Source organism: Egretta garzetta, unplaced genomic scaffold, assembly GCF_000687185.1.
Source record: "Egretta garzetta isolate BGI_Z169 unplaced genomic scaffold, ASM68718v1 scaffold27, whole genome shotgun sequence".
Lineage (NCBI taxonomy): Eukaryota > Metazoa > Chordata > Aves > Pelecaniformes > Ardeidae > Egretta > Egretta garzetta.
The window spans coordinates 617709-636961 of NW_009260400.1; the positions used below are offsets into that span (position 1 = coordinate 617709).

A 19253-nucleotide genomic window follows, 5' to 3' on the forward strand; every position below is an offset into this window, starting at 1 on the left:
TTTCAGATCATCTTCTCATCTGGTGAATCCTACATTGCCACCAGAAGCTTGTGTTGATTTAGGAAGTACCACACTCCTGAACTCGTTAGGGCCATGGCTGGCTCAGATTCTCGAGGCATGCGAGACACGTCATAGATCACAGGCCACCAGAGGGCACTCAGTAATTAGGTGAAATAAGCAACTTATCTTGAAGGTTATATTAAAATTTTTCAGCTTTAGAAATGGTTTCCAGTTGCTTGTTTTTTCGAATTTTTTTGTGGTTTTTTCTATTTAATCTGGAGCTCTTTACGTGCTTCTAGCTAATTTTATGGCTATGTTTTCAATTATTAGGCAGATTAACAGGCCATTTCTAGAGTATAACTGCCTTGCCTCTATGCCTGAGAAACTGTTTCCGTGATTCATCTGTCTACTTACTTTCCACTGACATAGTTGTAGCTATTCTGCTATGAGCCCTAAATACACTGCATGTCTGTGGCAGGAAGAGATAAGCTTTAAAATACCTCTGCATTCAGTTCTTAACTTACTGGGACCATTTCACAGAAAAGCTGTCAAACATCGGAAGTTGTTGTGATGCAGCCTTTCTGTTCTCATTAGCAGAAAGATGTACAGTTTGATTCTGTTTCTTCTTTGTCAAAGCCAAAAGGAAACTTCTTTTCTCTCTCTCTCATCTCATTATTTGATAAAGTCTGAGACCAGTCCCTGTCTTGAGAACAAAATATAAAGAAGCATGGAATGCTTCCCAAAGAGGTGAGTGGAAGTTCTCGGCATGAAACTCATGACTTTGTTTCCAAAGTTATGCTCTTATTATTCCTCCGTAATTCTGAAAGCCTGACCCACATCGCAAACTGGGTGGAAAAAATATTCCAGCCCACCATCTCTATATAGAGATTTGCGAATCAGACAGAAACTTCAGTAGAATTACAGCCAGGAAAAACTCTTTTGACATTATGCATGTCCATACCTGATGCTCCCTGGTTTTAATCACAAACATGTTTACCTGTCATTTTCAGGAGGGGATTGCATATTTATTATGTTGGATGGTGATGCTTCTGTAACATCAGATATGATGGGCCCGCCAGCAGGGCTGTTTAGGCAAGGGGCAGATTCTGTCGATGGCTAAGAGGAAAGCAAAAATCATACAGATTAATCCTTCTGAGGACCAGAACAAGCCCAAAGCCTTATCTGAGACAGCTAGAGTTTACGCAATGTGCCCTTGCGCCCTCCTTGTATGGAAACCAAGAAAGCTTTTACCTACCATGCAGCATTGTAATTTCCTCTGGCCTTTCCTCCAACCACACAGAGGTGCAGATGCAAAATAAGCACTGTGACTGTAGTGTCAGCTACTGAGAGGTTTTATCAGGTCTGACATTTTGCCTAGACTGCTTAGCTTCTTCTGGAGGGAAAAATCCAGCACAGCCCAACGGGGGAGTATGGGTCTCTCACGCCAGCTTGAGTCTTTTCACTGTGTGACATAAGTGTCATGTGTCTGGTGTCTGCTTTGGTGGGTTAGGGTGGTGGGGATCCCTCCGCAACTCTGACTCTGGTCAGAAAGCTTATAGTACCCACTTCTAGAACATACTTTTTCCTCTCTGCCCTTGAAGTGAGCCAGGCTGGAGTAACACCACGGAGAGCATGGTGTATGGGGTCTGCCTTTCCCTCCCACATGAACACAACAGCATAAGCGCACGCAAGCACGCGCCCCTTCCTGGAACAGGGGAGCTGAAGAAATAATAAATGTCACTCAGCTTTGCAAACCTCTTCTTCACTGCCAAACTCTTGCCAAACTACTTACTCTGTACTTAATCTGTATTATTGCTTCAAACGTTTTTCCACCCTGGCCAAAGAAATCCCACAAAGCTCAGAGGCTGGAGTAAACCTACCGACTGTATGAAATAGGGGTCATGGAGGGGGTCCGTAGACAAATGCCGGCTGAACTTGGACACTTGGGGAGCTGAGATCCCATTGTCAAGCATCAGAGGTCTGTGAAGAGAAGCAGGTTTGTTTTCCCAGCACATACTGACTGGTTCGTCATTGCTCATACAAGAAATCTCTCTCAGCCAAGGGTTGTTTTCCCCTGGGTACTCTGTTTTGCCTCAGCTGTAAGGTACTTTCTTGTCCAGTGTTATGGACAAGGAAGGGAAACAACAGTTTTAGAGGAGGTCACCATTAAAAAAGGGCATTAGCCATATAGAAAAGAGATGATCTGGGCTTTCTGGATCATATTGGAAAGATGCAAGTAAAATAAAAAATTAAATTCATATTTTGAGTTCAACAAATTCAATTCATATTTTCTTCTAATTGCTAGTGATTTCAAACTCTGGGCTGGATGCTCAGCCTGTTTAACTGGAGGTAGCTACGCTGAAATTATTAATGCAGTACTGGGAATCTGGCCTTGTTACCAGCTCTCTCGTGCCCAGGGCCTCTTTGGCAAAACTACGTCTCCGTACACAGCACTGCGTAACAGGAACCCATGCCACCCACTAAGTAATAAAACAGGGGGAGATGCAAAACAAAGAGACGCCTGAACTCATTGCATACAGGCTTTTAAAAATTGACTGACAGGCTTTTACAGATGTCTGCTGACACCAAGAAGTGGGTCTACATGCTGGGTCCTGCAGCAGGAGTGTTTAGTGAATGATTGAAACCAAGAGAAAATGAGAAGGAACCTCAAAATAGCGCTGCCTTTCCATCCTGAAACGTCCTGGGTGGCAGTCCTTGGTTTTGTGATACAGGCCTAGAGAAGTTGGGAACTGGTATATTTTGCTACCCACCCACTATTGTTAAGGCTGGGATGATCCTATAAAACTGCCTAGCAAATCCCGCTTCTCCTCCCACTGTCCCACAGTCAGGAAAAGTATCTTTAGTGTTCATTTAGAAGACAGTGATTTGACTGAGGGCACCAGGGAAAGCCAAAAGGTTTTTTCCATAGTAATGTCTAACAGGTTTGACAGAAGATAATTCCTAGCTCCCTTCATCCTACAGACACTGGAGCTGGATACGTTGGGAGAAATTACGGGTTTGCTCAGACTCCAATGAGATCCCACAGCAAAGGGCAGGACACAGTGACCACAGTGCTTGAGATCCCAGCGTGGCCTAACAGCCCCTTTAACAGCCTTTTTCTATTCTATGACATTAACTAAAGACAGAGAATAAAGAAGAACATGTGAATCACCCTGACATGGGCCTTGCTATGACATAAGCTACCCTCCAGTACACACAGAGATATCATAGCCAGCCCCGTGACAATTACAGATTTGTAAGTGTCCAGCTCTCTGCTCCAGGTACCACAAATGAACCTCCCCATCCAACACTTCTTATCAAAGAAACTTTGACATCTAACAGCCTCCCTGGTCAGACGTGCCTACATCCTCTCCAAACCTACGCAGAGCCCCCAGTCAGCACTCGGGTCCGCGCCAACAGTTGCTCCAGGCTGTACGCTATGTGTTCCTGCAGTCATTTAAAAGACAGGCAGGAAAACACAACTGTGAAAGATAAAACATTAGAAGTGTAGATATAGACACAAGAGCTGAGGTTCCTTGAACACAGGGCTTTGTGTTTCCAAGAAAGCAGAAATTCAAATTAACATGCACAATACCATGCAAACTGCAGCTGGGTTGTATCCGTGTGATCATAAGGAGGCCAACACAGTGGCCGTGCAGATAGTTCTGTGCTCTTCTGCCCCATGCAGCACAGTCTCTCACTAACAATTTGCTTTTCTCAGAAAGCAGTAGTCTAAGACAACGTTTCTTGGGCTGCAAAGCTTTTACAGGTAGGGTACAGCCCTGAGCGTGGAAATTAGAGATCAGGTCTGGCATCTCATTTCTCTGCTTCCCGACTCCACTGGAGGAAGATTTCCTCACTCATGAACCTCAGCGACAGAGCAGCTGACATCCTCCCCTTGAGCCCTTCTTTGCTACCATTCTGCGCGCAGTGTTTATCCCTTCCCTGAGGCTCAGTAGAGGGGGTAGGCAGAGGTAAGAGTACCCAGCTTCCTTGTACAGATTATGGGCTCCTTCATTCAATCCTGTGTTTCCTGTACAATCCTCACAAGAAGAGTCAGCCAAAAACAAGGACACTGACTTAAAGAAAATCAGTTCCCTTGAGGAAGGGGAAGTCTTCCATTCTTGGGAAGTCTGGCTCCTTTCTCTGAGGCATGGAGAAGTTTCTGAGTTGCCAAAGGCCACAGGGTAATAAAGGTGGGAACTGGAGGCAGGTCCCTGCCCTCAGCCAGAGCCACAAAGGCAAATTCCTCTTAGTAGCCCCTCTCCCCTCGTTAGATCACAAGCACCATAGAGCAAGAAATGAATGGCTGCTCTCTTGGAAGGCACTAAGCTTCCTAATTCAAGCTCCTCTATTCACTTGCCTTGAAGAACTTATTTATGACTCTAAAGATACCCCTAGCTAAAATCTTTCTCCACCTTTCTCTCCATAAGGCCTGCAGGTTGTGTGCCACCAGACCTGTGCTGGAGACACACCCCACTTGGTAACTGTGGGTGTCTGTGGGCTGGCTGGGCCCAGCCCTGCTCCCACTGATGACAAGCGGCAAAACTAGAACCTGTAGGACCAGCAGCAGGGTCCTGCCCTTTACCCTCCCACTAGTTAGTGTTCCCATCTCCCATCTCGCCCTGTATTCCCTAAATAAAGGTCACGAGCTGACATGGTGCTTCTCTAAAGAGCACTGAATGGGGCATGTCAGCAGGTCTGACTCGGCAGTTCAGCCCATTCATTTCCCATCACCATGGTGCCCCGGTCCGGTGACCGCCAGCCTGGGCGAGCTGAGCTTGTGCTTTTAGTGAGGGGGCAGCATTATGCACCCGTGAGCGTGTGCGCACCACACAAGGGTACTTACAGCTTCCTCTTTATCCCAGTGCTGCTAGGGCTTGATTGGAGCTGGCCAAACAGAAACTGAATCAGCTGTCAGGAGAGATCAAAATCCAGTGTTAATCAGCAGAGTGATTCAGCACTCCCTGCTCTCACAGCCATTCTTACCTCACACATTCCTCCCTCCCGACATCACCCCCAAAGCCGGGAGCAGCCATGAAACATGGGAGCCAAACTGCCTGAGAAATCGGAGCCCAAACCCAAACTAAGCTTTCCAAGAACTCAAACGACCTGCCTGGCTTTCAAGAAACACAGCCAGGTGCCTGCTTTGCACGAAGGCTGCAAGATGCACATGCTCACCACTTTCTCTCTCCACTTCTGTGCAGAACTCCAGCTAGCACTAGTAGACTTGGGAATCTGCCTGTGAAGTACACATGCAAACATTCCTTGGCCTGGAGTTAGACTTGGCCTCTGCAGAAGTCTTTAGAGACCTTTATAAGAGGCTCTATAAAGTCTGACAAAGATTTTGCAAATGAAAGAGGCAACCCCCTAGGGGAGACCCTGGATGGAGGTCTTAGCTCTTTCAGTTGAGTTTTTCAGCCCTGTGAAATTCTGTGTTGATATAACAGGACACTAAAAAGGATGCAGAATGGCTTTGGAGAGGAATCACTTAGCAACATGTTCCCAGGTCAGCTTGAGCCTAATGCTCTGCTTTGACCTCCAAACAAAAAGAGCATTATTATTATTATATATCACAGCTGCCTCTTACTCATTGCTCAATATAACATAATAGGGTTGCATAAATGCCTCTACAATGAGTGGTGCGGCTGGTCCAGCCTCAGAGCTGGAGGAAGGTTTGATAGCCTCGTGCATTTCTATCCAGTCCTATGACTCTGTGATGCCACGTGAGGGTCAGAACGTGGCTCTCAGGGGGACTGGGAAATGTGACATGCTCAGTCACATCAGCACCATCTGGGAATCACTGGAGAGGCCTTTTCTAGTACTGGTCATGCTAGATTTTAAAAGAGATGGCTCCGCAGTGCTCCTTCTAAAGGAGTTGTACAGTAATTCCTCGAACTATACCAGTAGCACTAGAAAATGTACAAGTTGCTGGAGGTCTCCACTGGGGGAACAGCTAGCCAATTCTGCTGCCTGCAGCTTCTTGTCCAAAGGAAAGAGGAAAGATTTGGGAAACCCAAAGGCTTGGGTACAACCAGAACCAAGCCAATACAGGACAATTAGAGACAATTGTGCTCTCTTGGTCAGGACTTTGACCAAGAAAAATGTTAGAAAGTGGTTTCTAACATCACAGCAATGACTGACAGGGCTCAGAGGAGGACATACACCACACAGTACAAGTGAGTTTGGAGTTTACATGACTACTACCTTGTTGATCACTTTCTGTTGCTGTGAGTGGTTCTGCCGGAGAGAAACAACTTCCCGCCAAAGAACTTCATTTTGCCTGAAAGCGAAAACAGAAACTTTCCATGAGCACAGAAACATCCCAACCACCTGTGGTGCTGCCATGATGCACAGTAGACCCAATTTGCAAAGCCTGTCTTCCTTGGGGGCTCTTGCAGTGCTTAGCTCTTTTCAGGTGTCCCAAATGGGGTCACAAAATTAGTTTCTTTGTTTTTCCTTTACCTCAAAAGAACTACAGACCAAAGCACGGAGGAAAAACCAAAGACAAGCCCACATCTATAGGGGAGGGTAACAGGAGGACTGTATTTAGTTTTTGTGGAACATTTGGGCCAAATTCAGAATTTCAGCAGGGCTGGAGTTATGACTTTGAATGATTTGGATCACCAAGACTGTTCTTCCTGCGAGAGCTAAGAAAGCCCAACCTCTCCACAACTGTCCCCAAAGACCAAGAGATCCTATGGACAGAGGTCCTGTGTATTCTGCCTGCGGAAACCTCATACACGTGGTGGTACAAAGGCATGTTTGGGAGCAACTGAAACAGCTCCAGGGATGCTTCTGCATCTGAGAGCTTTGCACTAGGAGGACTGTAATGATTTCATTACTGGGAGTCACTGATTTCATCTGGCACAGACTTGTGTCCAGCTTGCAATCACATAGAGTACATTTATTTTCTGTCTGCAAACATAGCACACAGGGGAGTTACGGGCTTCCTTGAAAAGTCAGCCCTGGAAAATGGAAGATGCAGAGTTTATTTGCTGTGCTGCCTCCAAATCTGGATGCCAGCCAAGTCCATGCTGAAAAAGGTTTTGCCAGTCAATTTATCTCAAGAGTATATGGATGCACCAAAACCGACAGGCCAGCAAAACCTATCACATACAGGTGAAATTTATAAGTCCTTTTGCTACATATCCCTCAGGTGCTTTTAATCTTTCTAGAGAGGATCGATGCTCGAACTGGGAAGATATGAGGGGCTTGAAAGAGCACAGTAGCTGCCCTAGTACAGCAGCTCGTACAGCAAGAATCTCCGCCGTGAACTTTCTGCACCGGTACTGACAGGATTTTCAGCAGAGCAGCTTTTCTTAGTCTGACAGCTTGTACTGGAGTTGTGTCCTAATGGTTCCTCACCAGTGTATATTTATTAACATAGTTTCAGCCTGGGATTTCTGATCTGTCTTAGTTTATTAAAACTGTATTATTTTAATCAGTTGATTGCCGTTTTGCCTTTTGCCAGATGGAGGAAGGGAGCAAGCAAATCGAAAGGAAGAATAAACTAAAAGCAAGGCCAAATCATCAATACTGAAATTCCTTAAAAATTAAACATGATACAAGCCTAGAAACTCTTCCATTGCCACTGTACCCGGATTTCATTATTTCCTGCATGTGCTAAGTGTGGGCATCATTAAAATTTGATGAAGGATAAAAACATTTATCTGTTGCACCTAAGGGGCTGGGCTGCAATGAAGTTTCACAGTATCTGGTGTTCTCCCAAGGCCCAGTGTCCTCTGGTGATGTATGAATATCAGCTCTCATTATAAAAGAAGTTATTAGGTCTTACTGTTTAAAAAGCATTTGAAAAATCGAAGTTCTCTGTAGGGATTAAAATTCTGGAAGCACATAAAAACCTCTCCAAGTACATGACTTATAAAACCGTATCCATTTACTAAATTCCTAGTGACTGCATCTCACTCGGAAAATCCCAGTGTCTCAGGCAGCTGGAGGTCAGGTGGCCACATGTAACAAGCACTGCATATGATTGTTTTGCTCTTATACAACAATTTTGGCTATCTCAGGAGACACAGCCTTCAGACTAAATGCTACAGCAGTTCTTGTGTTCTTATATACTTTAGGCCAGTCACATATTTTGGAGGTGGAGGATGACAGAGAGATATTTTTTATTTTTTTGATGGCACCGCCACATTTCTGCCAAGGACTCTTCTAGGTGTGAGAAAGAGTTAAATCTCTTTTTACCATCATTTTTATCTGGAGGAAATACAGTTATCTGAGCTAGGTTCCCCGGCCATACGCATACTTCCTGCATGGTCCTCTCTGTGCTTTCCTCCTCCGTAAAGGGAAAATATAGATGAAGAAACTATGTCCACGCTTCACAGAAGACAGAGAGGCTGAGCATTAATTACTTTTGTAGATCATGGGGTCTGCACAGAAATCCTACATGTTATTATCTCAACAGATCTAAGTCCCTATGACCAGTCCCTGAGCATGTGCTCCCTAGGACGAAGTTTCAAACATTCCCCAAGATCAACAACTTTCAAGAACCAAATGCCCGTAAGAAGCAGCCTGAGTAGGAGTCAACTCACTGCTTCATGTCCTGCACTTGACACTCCATGTTCTCCTGCTGACTTCTCAGTATCTGTACCTCGTATAGCAACCTGCTGAGGTCCTCCTGGCGCATCTTGGTCTCCTCACTTTTCACTACCGACACCTAAGGAGGAAAAAATCAAAGGTGGATTTTTACCAACACAAGAAGGGCATGGACAGACAGAGTCATTGCTGTGACTCGGGTGCAGGACTTCCACCAGCCAGACTCTGACATGCAGAAATACTGGGACAGGTGATGCGTGTACAAGAGTCTGAACTAGCCTTAGGGTATTACTGCAAGGGTCAAAGGGATAAAATAAAGCAAAGAGCAGGAAAAATGCTTTCACAGAGGGTCTGTTGGCAGCAGGACATTCTCCACTAGAGGGAGGACTTATTTCAAATCAGCTTGGAGAAAAAAAAATGGTATTTTGAAGAACAGGGTGGAACTTAACTAGGTTATTTGATTAATTCTTTCTACTTTAACTACAGAGAGACCAAATCCAGCCTCACATTTTACAGGTTTGAGCCTGAAAGCTGCTTCAAATTGATTATTACGCTTGGATTTCCAGAAGGCTTTTGCTGAATTGCCTTTTATGAAGTCGATATTCAGCAAGAGAACAGCCCTTTTGGGGCATCGGTAACAAGTTAAAATATAGCAAACAGAAGGCAGGAGTAGGTTATCACTTCAGTAATAACAGGAGATGACTGTCGGGAGACCCAGCAGGAGTTGTGTTGTACTTATCTAGAAAAGCAGGTAACGATTCAAAAGCAGAGTGGTGCGAAGCAAGCTTGGCTGTGTAGCACTACACAAAGGTCTCATGATACTGAGCAATGGAGCAAAAAACCACAAACAAAACTCTGACAAAAGCCAAGCCCTGCACCGAGAGGACCCCTCACCCCAACCGTACATGTATACGGAAAGGACAGAAACCAGACCACAGGGTGATCTTGGAGTTACGCTGAGCGGTCTATAGTACAGCAGCCTGTGGTCTGAAAAAAAAAAAATTGGGGGAGTTATCACGAGAGGTTTGCAGCTGTGGCAGAAACCCTCGCAATGACCGTGGAGTGCTGTTCTGGTCAATCTACCCCAAAAAAGGGATGCGGGAGGGTTAGAAAGGCCCAGGCAGAGAGGCACAGCAGCAGGCACAGAAGGGCTCCTGCTCAGGGGGAAGCAAAGCGTTTCCCACCCAAGATGCCTGAGGGACAGGAAACAAATATTCACTGCTTCTCTCCCAGCAGACAGCTCTGGGAAAAACAAATTAAAGAAAGACACAGCAGACTTAAAGCAAAACCAAGAGAGCCACGCCTCCACACAGACCATTAGTTAAGCTCTGGGGCAGATTGTTGAGGGATGTTTTGAAAAAGCACCAGGCAGCCTCTTCACACTGGTGGTGTGGAACCTTCTGGAGCAGGGACTGCCGCGCCTCAGCCTTCCCGCCTCAGCCTTCCCGCCCCGGGGGGCTCACCAGGGGCCTGCCAAGGCCCAGCCAGGCGTCCCCCCCCAGCTGTGCCATCCCCTCACCTTCCTCTTGATGTGCTCCAGGAGGTGCTCGTGGCCCTGCAGGAAGCAGAGGTGCTGGAACTCAGTGTCGTCCCGCTCGGGCTTGACGAGCCCTCCCTGCTCGATGTTCACCACCTTCCTGAAGCCATCTGCATGGAGAGGGAGTGGGTAAAGGGCTGACAGACCCAGGCCCTCCTCCTTCGCCTCCCACCCCATTGCTTTTGAGGACATTTCTATTCACCCCCTCTGCTTTTTAAGCTGCTCTGGTGCTCGAGGCACAGCCGCACCCCCTCCCCACGCTTTTGGGCCACATCTACAAGAAATCTAGTGCAAGGGAGAGCCCCATGCATCACGCTGGACACCCTGTGGCTCTGGGGACACGCTGCCACCAGCCCACGCTGTGAAAGCCTCTCCAGCAATCCCCTGGGCATGTTGGCCCATCTGCCAAGAGCTGAAAGAAATCTCTGGTTTGATTTGAAAGCCAAAGGGATTCAAGGGAAGGTTTTTCAAAGGCACAGACCAGCACCAGGTGCTACTTTTGGAAAAAAGGGTCACCTGCACATTTGCAAATCTACTTTGGGTACTTCTCTGAAGTCCCAGAAAGGTTTCGAAACCATATCTAAAGACTGGCCTAAAATTTACAATAGTCCTACTGTATAGTTAAGTAGAAAATTTAAAACTTTACTGAGGAACTCTGTGAATTAGTAATTGAAAAACTTCCAAAAACGAACCATATTTAATACAGTCATGGTCTAGATGTGGCTAAAAACTACACCTAAACCTCCATGAAGAGGTGAAAATGTTCAAAAAGCAAGGCAACGTTTGCAGGGAGAAGTACTGTCCATAATTAGTTCAGCGATCTGGCTGGTGAAATGCTCAAAAGCAGCAGTTTCTGATGGAGGTGTCACGGTATCAGGCTGCTGGAAAAAGCCCCATATAGAATAAAATGGAAAAAAAATACTAACAGGTTATCAAATTGACACAAGAGAAAAACTGGTAGCTGAAATTTCTTAGCTCACCTCTTACAATGTAATCTAACAGAAATTTCATGCTGGAACCTAAGGTCAGTGCAAGGAAATCACTCCCCTGGGATCTCGGAGGCAAGTTCTCTTTGGCAAAATCAACAACGCCACATACATGCGAGACCTCGACTTTTCTATCCACGGTTCCCTTCCATGCCTCCTGTCCCACCCGCACCCACTGTAGCTCCCCCCCGTGTCTGTAGCACCCACACGGCCTAGGCTCTGGAGGTTGAACTTACACATGTTCAGCTGCCGGACAAAACTGGCCATGTTGTTGTGTTTGAAATACTTGGGCAGCACCTCTTTGGCAAAGCGTCCTTGGTCAAACACATGGAAGCTGGTGCCATTCTGCAAAGGAGACAAGGACAAAGGCGAAGTCAGAGGAGCATCCCCCACCATAAAGAGGTGCCCAGGAAGAGGCGATTCCCTTGAGTCCTACAGTGGGGGAAGTCATGCTCTCTGAACTGTCACCTTGAAGCTGAGAAGAGTGACAACAGCCTTCAACAATGGATCCACTCCTTTCAGTTCTGGTACAGCCAGTCCTCTATGACTGCCGTTTTGATCTTTTTCTACTAAGCTTTGCCACTGCTTAGTTCAGAGCCTTGGATGTTAGACAGAAACTACTGACTTTTACACAGAAATAGCTGGTGTCTTGTGATCATCCACCCTTGCATGGACCTCACAGAAAGACTGTGGTGTCTGATGAAGGTCCTGGAAAGTGGGAATTGCCATCATAACCCCTCAGTCTGCCTGTACAGGTCTAACTCTGACCTGTCTGCTCCAGCAGTCCTGGAGGGAGCACTGCCTGGAGACATGGTACCAGAAACACAGCAAGGCAAGAAAGCAAATCATCCCTGGAGACACCACACTGATCTAGAAGCTCTACACAGCTTCTCCTGACTATTTTTGAAAGTACACAGCCACAAGGGGAACTGCAAAACGTTAACAGTCATGCTTTACAGTCCAAGCTAGCAACACCCATGTGAACCAGATAAAATATCCATTTCTGAGGTTGCATTGCCAGGATCTGTGATTGCAAAACAAGGCAAACTGCCCGGGATTGCTGGCAGAGACGACACGCTGCAGGCCGTGTGCTTCCCCTGCCTGCCCTTCTACCTGCTGGCAGTTAAGCTGGTGTAGAGAAGGCCCGTGAGACGCGGCGCAGTGATGCTGCCTTGAAACTTTTTGCAAACAGCATTCCACGTGACCTTTTTAAGGGACAGAAAAATTAGCAATTAATTAGAACAATGTTTTCTAAATCTCCGACTTCAACAGATCAGTGTCTCCAGGATACGGTGATGGGGGAATGTCTTAAATCCCATCTGTGCTCCAGAAGGGGGGGGGCGGGGCAGCACCAGGAATTTTGAGCAATGAAGAATCATGATTTCAGACATGGAGTTTGGGGCTCACGTGGCATTTTTGTAAACTTACAGAGAATGGTATTTTCCAGGGGTTCACATTGGCTTTGCTTGTGTAGAGAGAAAGACCTGCAGAACTGGGGAACCACCCAACTGTGCAGCCTAAGCTCTCCACAGCTTTATGGAGGGACAGGGAAGATGCAGAGATCTCTATCAGGGCAAAGACATCGGCAGATATTTCAGTATTTCAGATACTTCAGTGTTTCGTAAGAGTCAGCACTCGGGCTCTGTGGCAGCAGGAGTGTACCAGCGGTGTGCGGGTCCACCACACACCCATCACAGGGTCCGTACCTCCATGGGTGCTCTCAGGGCTGCCTGGAAGTTTCTAAAACAGGGAGTGTAATCAGGATCACGAGAAAGTTCAGTGACTAAAGAGGTGCCAGTGTGTGCCTGCAGCCTGCCCATGGCCAGCGGAAAAGAGCCAGCTGGCAAACCCTGCCACCCTACTCATTGCCAGTGCATTTCCATCACCAAACAGTGCCAATTCCCTCTGTGCTCTGGCTCGTTTGTCAGCTCTACCAGTTAACCCTGCCTGCCCACAAACATATGTCTCTGGGTCAGCTGTACTTCTTGCTCCTTGTTTGCTGCTGCAAACACTGAACGTGAGCGCCTGCCTCGACAGTGCCCTCTGACCATCACCAGGGTCTTTCCCGTTGTTCCTTACCCCATGCAGCAGAAGCAAAGGCTGGTCAAGGGCATAAGAGATTCACTAATTAACAGACGGATGCTGAAATTATCCTCACAGACTGAGCTTGAAGACATGACAGCAGGGACCAGGGTTTCCCAACACTGCAAAGGCTGTTCTGGGGACAGAGCTGGTTTACCCTGCTTCCCTTGTACTTCTGCCCACTCACTCTCTCTGTCATACAGCTGTGTGTCCCAGGCTGGGCAGGCTGATGTAACATGAGAAACACGAGGGTTTCGTGTACCCAAACATCTTATGGAGACCTCTTGAGAGGTCATTCCTTTGAATTCAGGGCTGCAATGTTCTCAGAAGCTGGCGCACCCAAAAAGGTTCCTACAGACACAAGAGACTTGGGAGTTACTGCGTGTTCACCGATGAACTGTGCATGTGCCAGCTTGTTCCTGCACAGCAGCTGTGCCTTGCTTGTCCTACACCATGGGAGCACAAGCTGGGAGACACTTCTCTGCCCCAGGCAAAATTCACTCTGCAGCGTGTCACTCTGAGCAGATGCTTAACTCTTTCTGACCGAACCATGATGCAGGCACCCTGTGCCCTGCCCAGGCAAGCTACTCCAGGAATTTGCTAGTTCTTCCTAACTGCATCCTCCATTTCAAAAATTCATTGAATTACTTCTTGTCCAATCTACCATGGACACAGAACAGCACTTTTCTTTTCCACCTCACAACAGCCTTTAGTGTATATAGAAATCATTACCACGTTTCCTCTCCACCTCTTCTCCTTCATGCTAAGAAACGGTTCATAGGTCTTCATAGGTCCTATATTCTCAGAGTTCCAATTATATCCAGAAATCTTAGGCATGCACACAATTTCTGAGCTCCAACCACACTGATGGATAGAAGAGGAAGAACAGGGGAACAGGCAACATGGGAAAACTTAGACATCTAAAAGCCTTAACAAAACCTCCCAAGAATGCAGCTGTAGGCTAGTTAGGCTGCAGGAAAGCGCAATGTTGTGGTGGTGGGCAGTCAAAAATAACGATGTTGTAAAGTGTAACAGTGAGGGGACTATTTGCACATGTTAGAAAATCCTTCCTAGTTTGAAAGTTCTTATTTAAAATACACGATAGCAAAACTTGGTGGTTCTCAGAGGTACGGCTGTGTAATACCACCATCAGAAAGCAACCATTGCCTTGCAGCTCAAATCCTATCTCAAGCTTTGAATGAAAGCTCTTCTGGACACAAACACATGACAGAAAGGCTGCTTTAGACTTCTTTTTTTCCCCTTTAAATCTGCTTGTGTTATAGATTCCTGATTTTGGAGAACAAGTTTATGCACACAACTTATCTGATAACTCCCTGCTGAAGACAAATCACATTATTCACAGCAAGTCTTAGGTCAAAAGCACAATGTGGTATCAAAATGCTGTACGAGGAGGACAAATAAATAATTTTAACTCTCTGATTGCACTTAGTATATTAATGCCTCAGTGACAGATAAGAAATGAAAGCAAAGCAATCTATCCCGATTAAGCTGTACAGACAGCACATACACACATCACCATGATCACCACACAGACTCGTTGAACAATCAAGTAAAGCTCTTCCAAAACATGAGTGACTTAGGGTGCCAGCCTGAGAGCTGTTTGAACCACAGGTTTTAGCCTGAGGTCTGAATGCTGTTTATCTGCTGCCTTCTCCCAGGGCGCTTGTGAAAGGCTGCTACGAAACACATGTGAAATAACACAAACGGCAATGGAATTTTTTTCAGGGCTTTGCATCTTTTCTAGAAAATTTTAGGGAACCACAGATTGAAGCAAGGTGAAAAACCTCTCTTAAAGAGAGGCAGATTTTTATCCATAAAAATCATATGGATTTTTAGAAGATTTAATATTAGACACCCTTTAAGATGCTTCACGTGAAATGTGTAAATATTGTTATTAAAGCACTCCCAAACCAGTTAACCCTTTGAAACAGAAAACGCACAATACAGCAGATGAGTAATATCAAGTATATCCAACAGGCCCCCTAATGAACCATCGGTCCCTTCGCTCTCCCAGTCAGCTGGCCAGCACTCGTAAAGCAAAGTTGCTGCACAATGCAGCACTTGGGCCTCACACCTCATTTTTCCTGGTGTTGCAGACAGTGACACTCGATATTCGCTGTACTTACAGTACTCCAGCAGATGAGATGGTTCGTTTCGGGATCTTCCACCAGCGTCCAGAGTTTGGTTAGGAAGGCTGGCACATTGCTGGAGTATCCATCCATCACCAGAGAGCTGGGTGAATCCTGCATAGTTTTTTCAGCGTCCCAGCTACACTAACCCCATCGCTGTCGGCGTGCCTGCCTCCCTGCACGTGCGTGCGTCCGACAGAGAATGAACCACCGAATTTTATCCCAGGCCAGTGGAAAGTAGGCTCCCAGGGAGTCACATCAGCAGTGCTGCTCGCACTCTTAAAAACTCAGCACAATGCGATGGCATCACCAGCCCCGGAGAACAATACACAGAATGAAAATGCACTGCAGCCGATCTCACAGAGCTGTGAATAAATACGCAGCGTCATGCAAAGGGAACCACGTGCTGCGCACCTTATGCTGAGAGGTTAGCAAGTCACCGGAGCGAACCCACCTGCCGACAGTCTGGGGGACACCCAGGCATAGCGATGCCAGGTTTGTGAAGGCACCTGAACTGTTACTTTGTAATTTTCTTGTCCTAAACTTTGGCCGGCACAGATGAACAAGGGCTGCCAGACCTCACGGCTGAACATCTTTGGCGAGGCTTTGAAAAGTCAAAATTGTAAGTTGGTTTGGCTACAGATTCCATGTTATTTGTCAAGAGAAATGATTGGGCTCTTAGGTAAGAAAAGAGGGCAATGAAAACAGCTACACGTAGAATCTAGATGGCAATATGCTTTATTATTATTATTAATATAAATGCTTTAGATAGCTCTAAATAGGTGCGCACAGTGTAGCTTTATGCCAGGATCATTCCAACTCAGAAACTGCTCTTCAAATAACAGTCACCAAAATCTTTGGTACAACAGACCAACACACACATAACCTAATTCAGATGCAAGATAACTTGCATGTGAATACAGGTACCAGATGCAAAAACAGTTAACACTCATGATTCTCCCAAGATATACTAACAACGTGATGAAAGCAAAGGTCTTTGCAAAAGGCATTCGAATTATAACCTGGAAATCTGTGTTCCTGAGCAACAGAAGGACAAGATGGACTAGGGAGCTTGCAGGCCATGTGCCTTTGCCTTTTATTACTGCCTTGTCAATGTTTTTCCTTAGGTGCTTTTTCTCCTGCTTGTATTTCCTAATATAATTCAGCTCCTGGTATATCCATTCAAGCTGGAATCTACCTGACAACTGGATAATGGGTGAGCTCACCATCTGCCAAAAGAGGAATTATCAAGGTTAGAGCAGATATTCCATCAGATGACCACAGTTCCTGTCTATAGCTCACTGAATCTGCATGGCTAACACCCCACTGGGCAGAAAATGCCTGCATTGAAGCTGCCACTTCCTTAACTATTTAAGTAGTTGCTGGGCACCTGACACAGTGCGCTTGGCTTTGATGTGCTTTAAAATTGCAAAATCAAAACTAAATTTTGCTGAGGTCAAACCCAGAAGGGGTAAACTTGGTATTCCTGCTACTGCTAAATAAAGCAGCAGAGAAGAAAAAACCTGCCCTCCATAACCGAAAGAAAGAAAGAGAAAAAGAAAATAAAGGGCAATTCTATTTCTCCGTAGGACCCTTTCACTATCACATTTGAGTGTAAGTGCTTGGGCTGCAGAATGGGCATGCATCATATGTAACAGCCAGTGCTGGTGAAACAGCCTGTTCCCAGCGAGCACAGAGGGCATTTTGCAGCGTCTTCCTTATAGCCCTAAATCTTCTTGCAGATCCCCATGATTTCCCCAGGAAGTAAGGAGGAGCTGGTCACTGAACTGTTACTGGTTTCCAGGGGTGCCGTTCCTTGGTGACCTTCAGAGTGTATTGTTTCAGGCTGGGGCAGTGCCTGAGGAACGCTTCTACCACCTCCTGGCTGACCACACAGTAGCAGTGGATCTCCAACAGATTTCTGCACTGCCTGGCCAGATCTACTAGCGAGGAATTTAAGTCCTCCGAGGACGTGGTTTGCAGCGTCAGCTTCTTTAAAGTGCTGCTGTAGCTCTGGGTGACAAACCTAATCTGATTTACCATGTAGTTATAGGTATTAAGCTGCAGTGTGCTCACAGGTATATTCAGCTTTAGGATCCGTGGTATTTTGCAGGCAGGGACCGTATGATCGAACTCTAGGTCTACACAGAGTTGAGGATGCTTTTGACTTACAGCAGCCCAGAGCTCTTCTGAAATGACTGGTACGTATTTGTCCAGGCGCTCACAGAAAACATCTAAGTGGGTGAAAGCTGCCCTTTCGGGCTTGAGCAGTTCCTGAAACACATCGTCAGACAAGCTGGCGTAGTAGACCCCCAAGGCTGAGAGTTTGGGACATGCTCTGAGAACTTTCCTGATGGTGTCTGGTGCCACATTGCATACCAGGGTGCGGTTGTTGATGAACAAACTCTGCAAGTTTGGGTTGGTGGTAGCTAAGAGTTCAACAAGCTCATCGTCAAGAGTGAAGGGCATTTTTCGAAAATCGATATGCTGAAGATCTATCTGGTTTTTAGTGTCGCATATATTCCGTATGCTCTGTAGGATGTCCTGGCCAGAGTAGAAATAGGGGTTCTCCCCACGGCACACAATGCACAGCTGCTGCAGTTTGTGGTTCTCTTTTGCCAACACATCCAAGATGCGTGTCACGTTCTTCCGGTTGACCTCCTTGGACTGGTCAAACACGATCTTCAGGTGTTTGATTTGGCTGAGGAACCAGAGCAGGCTCTGCAGCATGCCTTCCTCATCCTCTGAATCACAGCTGGAAGGGTAAAACAAACTTTTAGCCACTGTGAACGCTGAGCTGACCAACTAGAGAGCAGGTACTCTCCTTTACTAGTGTTTCTGCAAACATCAACAGATTCCCCAGATGTTTTTTCTCACTTGATGCCTGGGCAGTCACTATAAGGCCAGATACTGAAGAAGCCAGGAGGTGAGAGGAATAAGTCCCCAGAAGAACCCATCAGAGAAGTAAGCATGATGAAGTGGACCAGTTAGTAACCGTCTCTTCCCATCCTCAAATGGCAACTTAGAGCAATATATTTAAGACTCTAATACTTCCCGTAAAACCCAAATCAGCAGCAGCAGTTAAAAAAACCCCCAGCATATTACACAATTTTCTCCATTACATAAAAAGGTGTAAGTCCTGTAAGATAATATCACCACACACAGAAGTCACAATTAATATCAACAATGTCACAGTAGAGCGGTGCAAGTGTTTGCCAGGCACTGAAAACAAAATGATCTGGTTATGCCTGCAGAGACGGTGGACTCGGCAGCGCTAGCTTAACGGTTGGACTTGATCTTAAAGGTCTTTTCCAGCCTAAATGATTCTGTGACTCTATGACACTTGGACATCAGAAACCCGCTCCTCTTACCTGATCTCTGTGAAATGCCAAACAGAGCTAGAAGAAACAGCTGTAGCCCACTGCCTGCACACCTGGAAGACTGTGTATCTATCTCGAAGAGAAAGATAATAGAAAATTTGGATGAGGATTTCTTCCGGGATGCAGTTCCACAGTTCTGGAACTGAAGTAGGCATTTTGCTGAGTCAGTCGGGTTTAGAATGGGAAAATCCCAAAACTGCAATTAATTCTGCAAAGTCCCTGTTCAGAAAAACAAAACAAAACAAGAGAGACGCACACATAAGGATTTATTTAACAAATCAAACCAATGCAACTGGATCACAGAGAAGGTCAAAATTTTTTCAAACTTAAAACTTCACCGGATTTTGAAATTGAACACAAAAAAGAGGAAAATCTATCAGCTCGTTGTTTTGCAGAGTTTTTTCAGTCAATCCTAAGAAGATGGGTGATACTTTTCAACAGTTAAAGATGTCAGATCAAAGCTCTGGGGAAAAAAAAAAAGCCTTTTTTCCTGTGGGGAAGTTTCTAGTACTGCTGCACTGGTATTCAAAAGGCTGAGACAGATTTTTAAAACTGG

General features: G+C 46.0%; 2 protein-coding genes across 5 annotated transcripts in view; both read right to left on the bottom strand.

Annotated features, from left to right (window-relative positions):
- The window catches only part of HSF4 (heat shock transcription factor 4), a 23881-nt gene extending 8318 nt beyond the window's left edge, over positions 1-15563 (bottom strand). Inside the window, exons 1-8 of the mRNA XM_009643250.2 lie at positions 15315-15563; positions 11322-11430; positions 10082-10209; positions 8559-8683; positions 6208-6283; positions 4850-4914; positions 1881-1980; positions 998-1116 (exon numbers count right to left, since the gene is read on the bottom strand). Of these exons, the coding sequence (XP_009641545.1) occupies positions 998-1116; positions 1881-1980; positions 4850-4914; positions 6208-6283; positions 8559-8683; positions 10082-10209; positions 11322-11430; positions 15315-15437 (845 nt within the window). The 5' untranslated portion in view covers positions 15438-15563. The remainder of the gene's footprint in view (positions 1-997; positions 1117-1880; positions 1981-4849; positions 4915-6207; positions 6284-8558; positions 8684-10081; positions 10210-11321; positions 11431-15314) is intronic.
- Positions 15564-16087: 524 nt separating this feature from the next.
- Positions 16088-19253, bottom strand: part of FBXL8 (F-box and leucine rich repeat protein 8) — an 8159-nt gene continuing 4993 nt past the window's right edge. For 2 of the 4 annotated variants that reach the window (XM_035898783.1, XM_009643251.2), the window contains exons 3-4: positions 18689-18916; positions 16088-18072 (exon numbers count right to left, since the gene is read on the bottom strand). In XM_035898783.1, coding sequence (XP_035754676.1) covers positions 17097-18072; positions 18689-18852 — 1140 coding nt within the window. In that variant the 5' untranslated portion in view covers positions 18853-18916 and the 3' untranslated portion in view covers positions 16088-17096. The remainder of the gene's footprint in view (positions 18073-18688; positions 18917-19253) is intronic. The other 2 variants (XM_035898784.1, XM_035898785.1) reach the window with 2 other exon arrangements.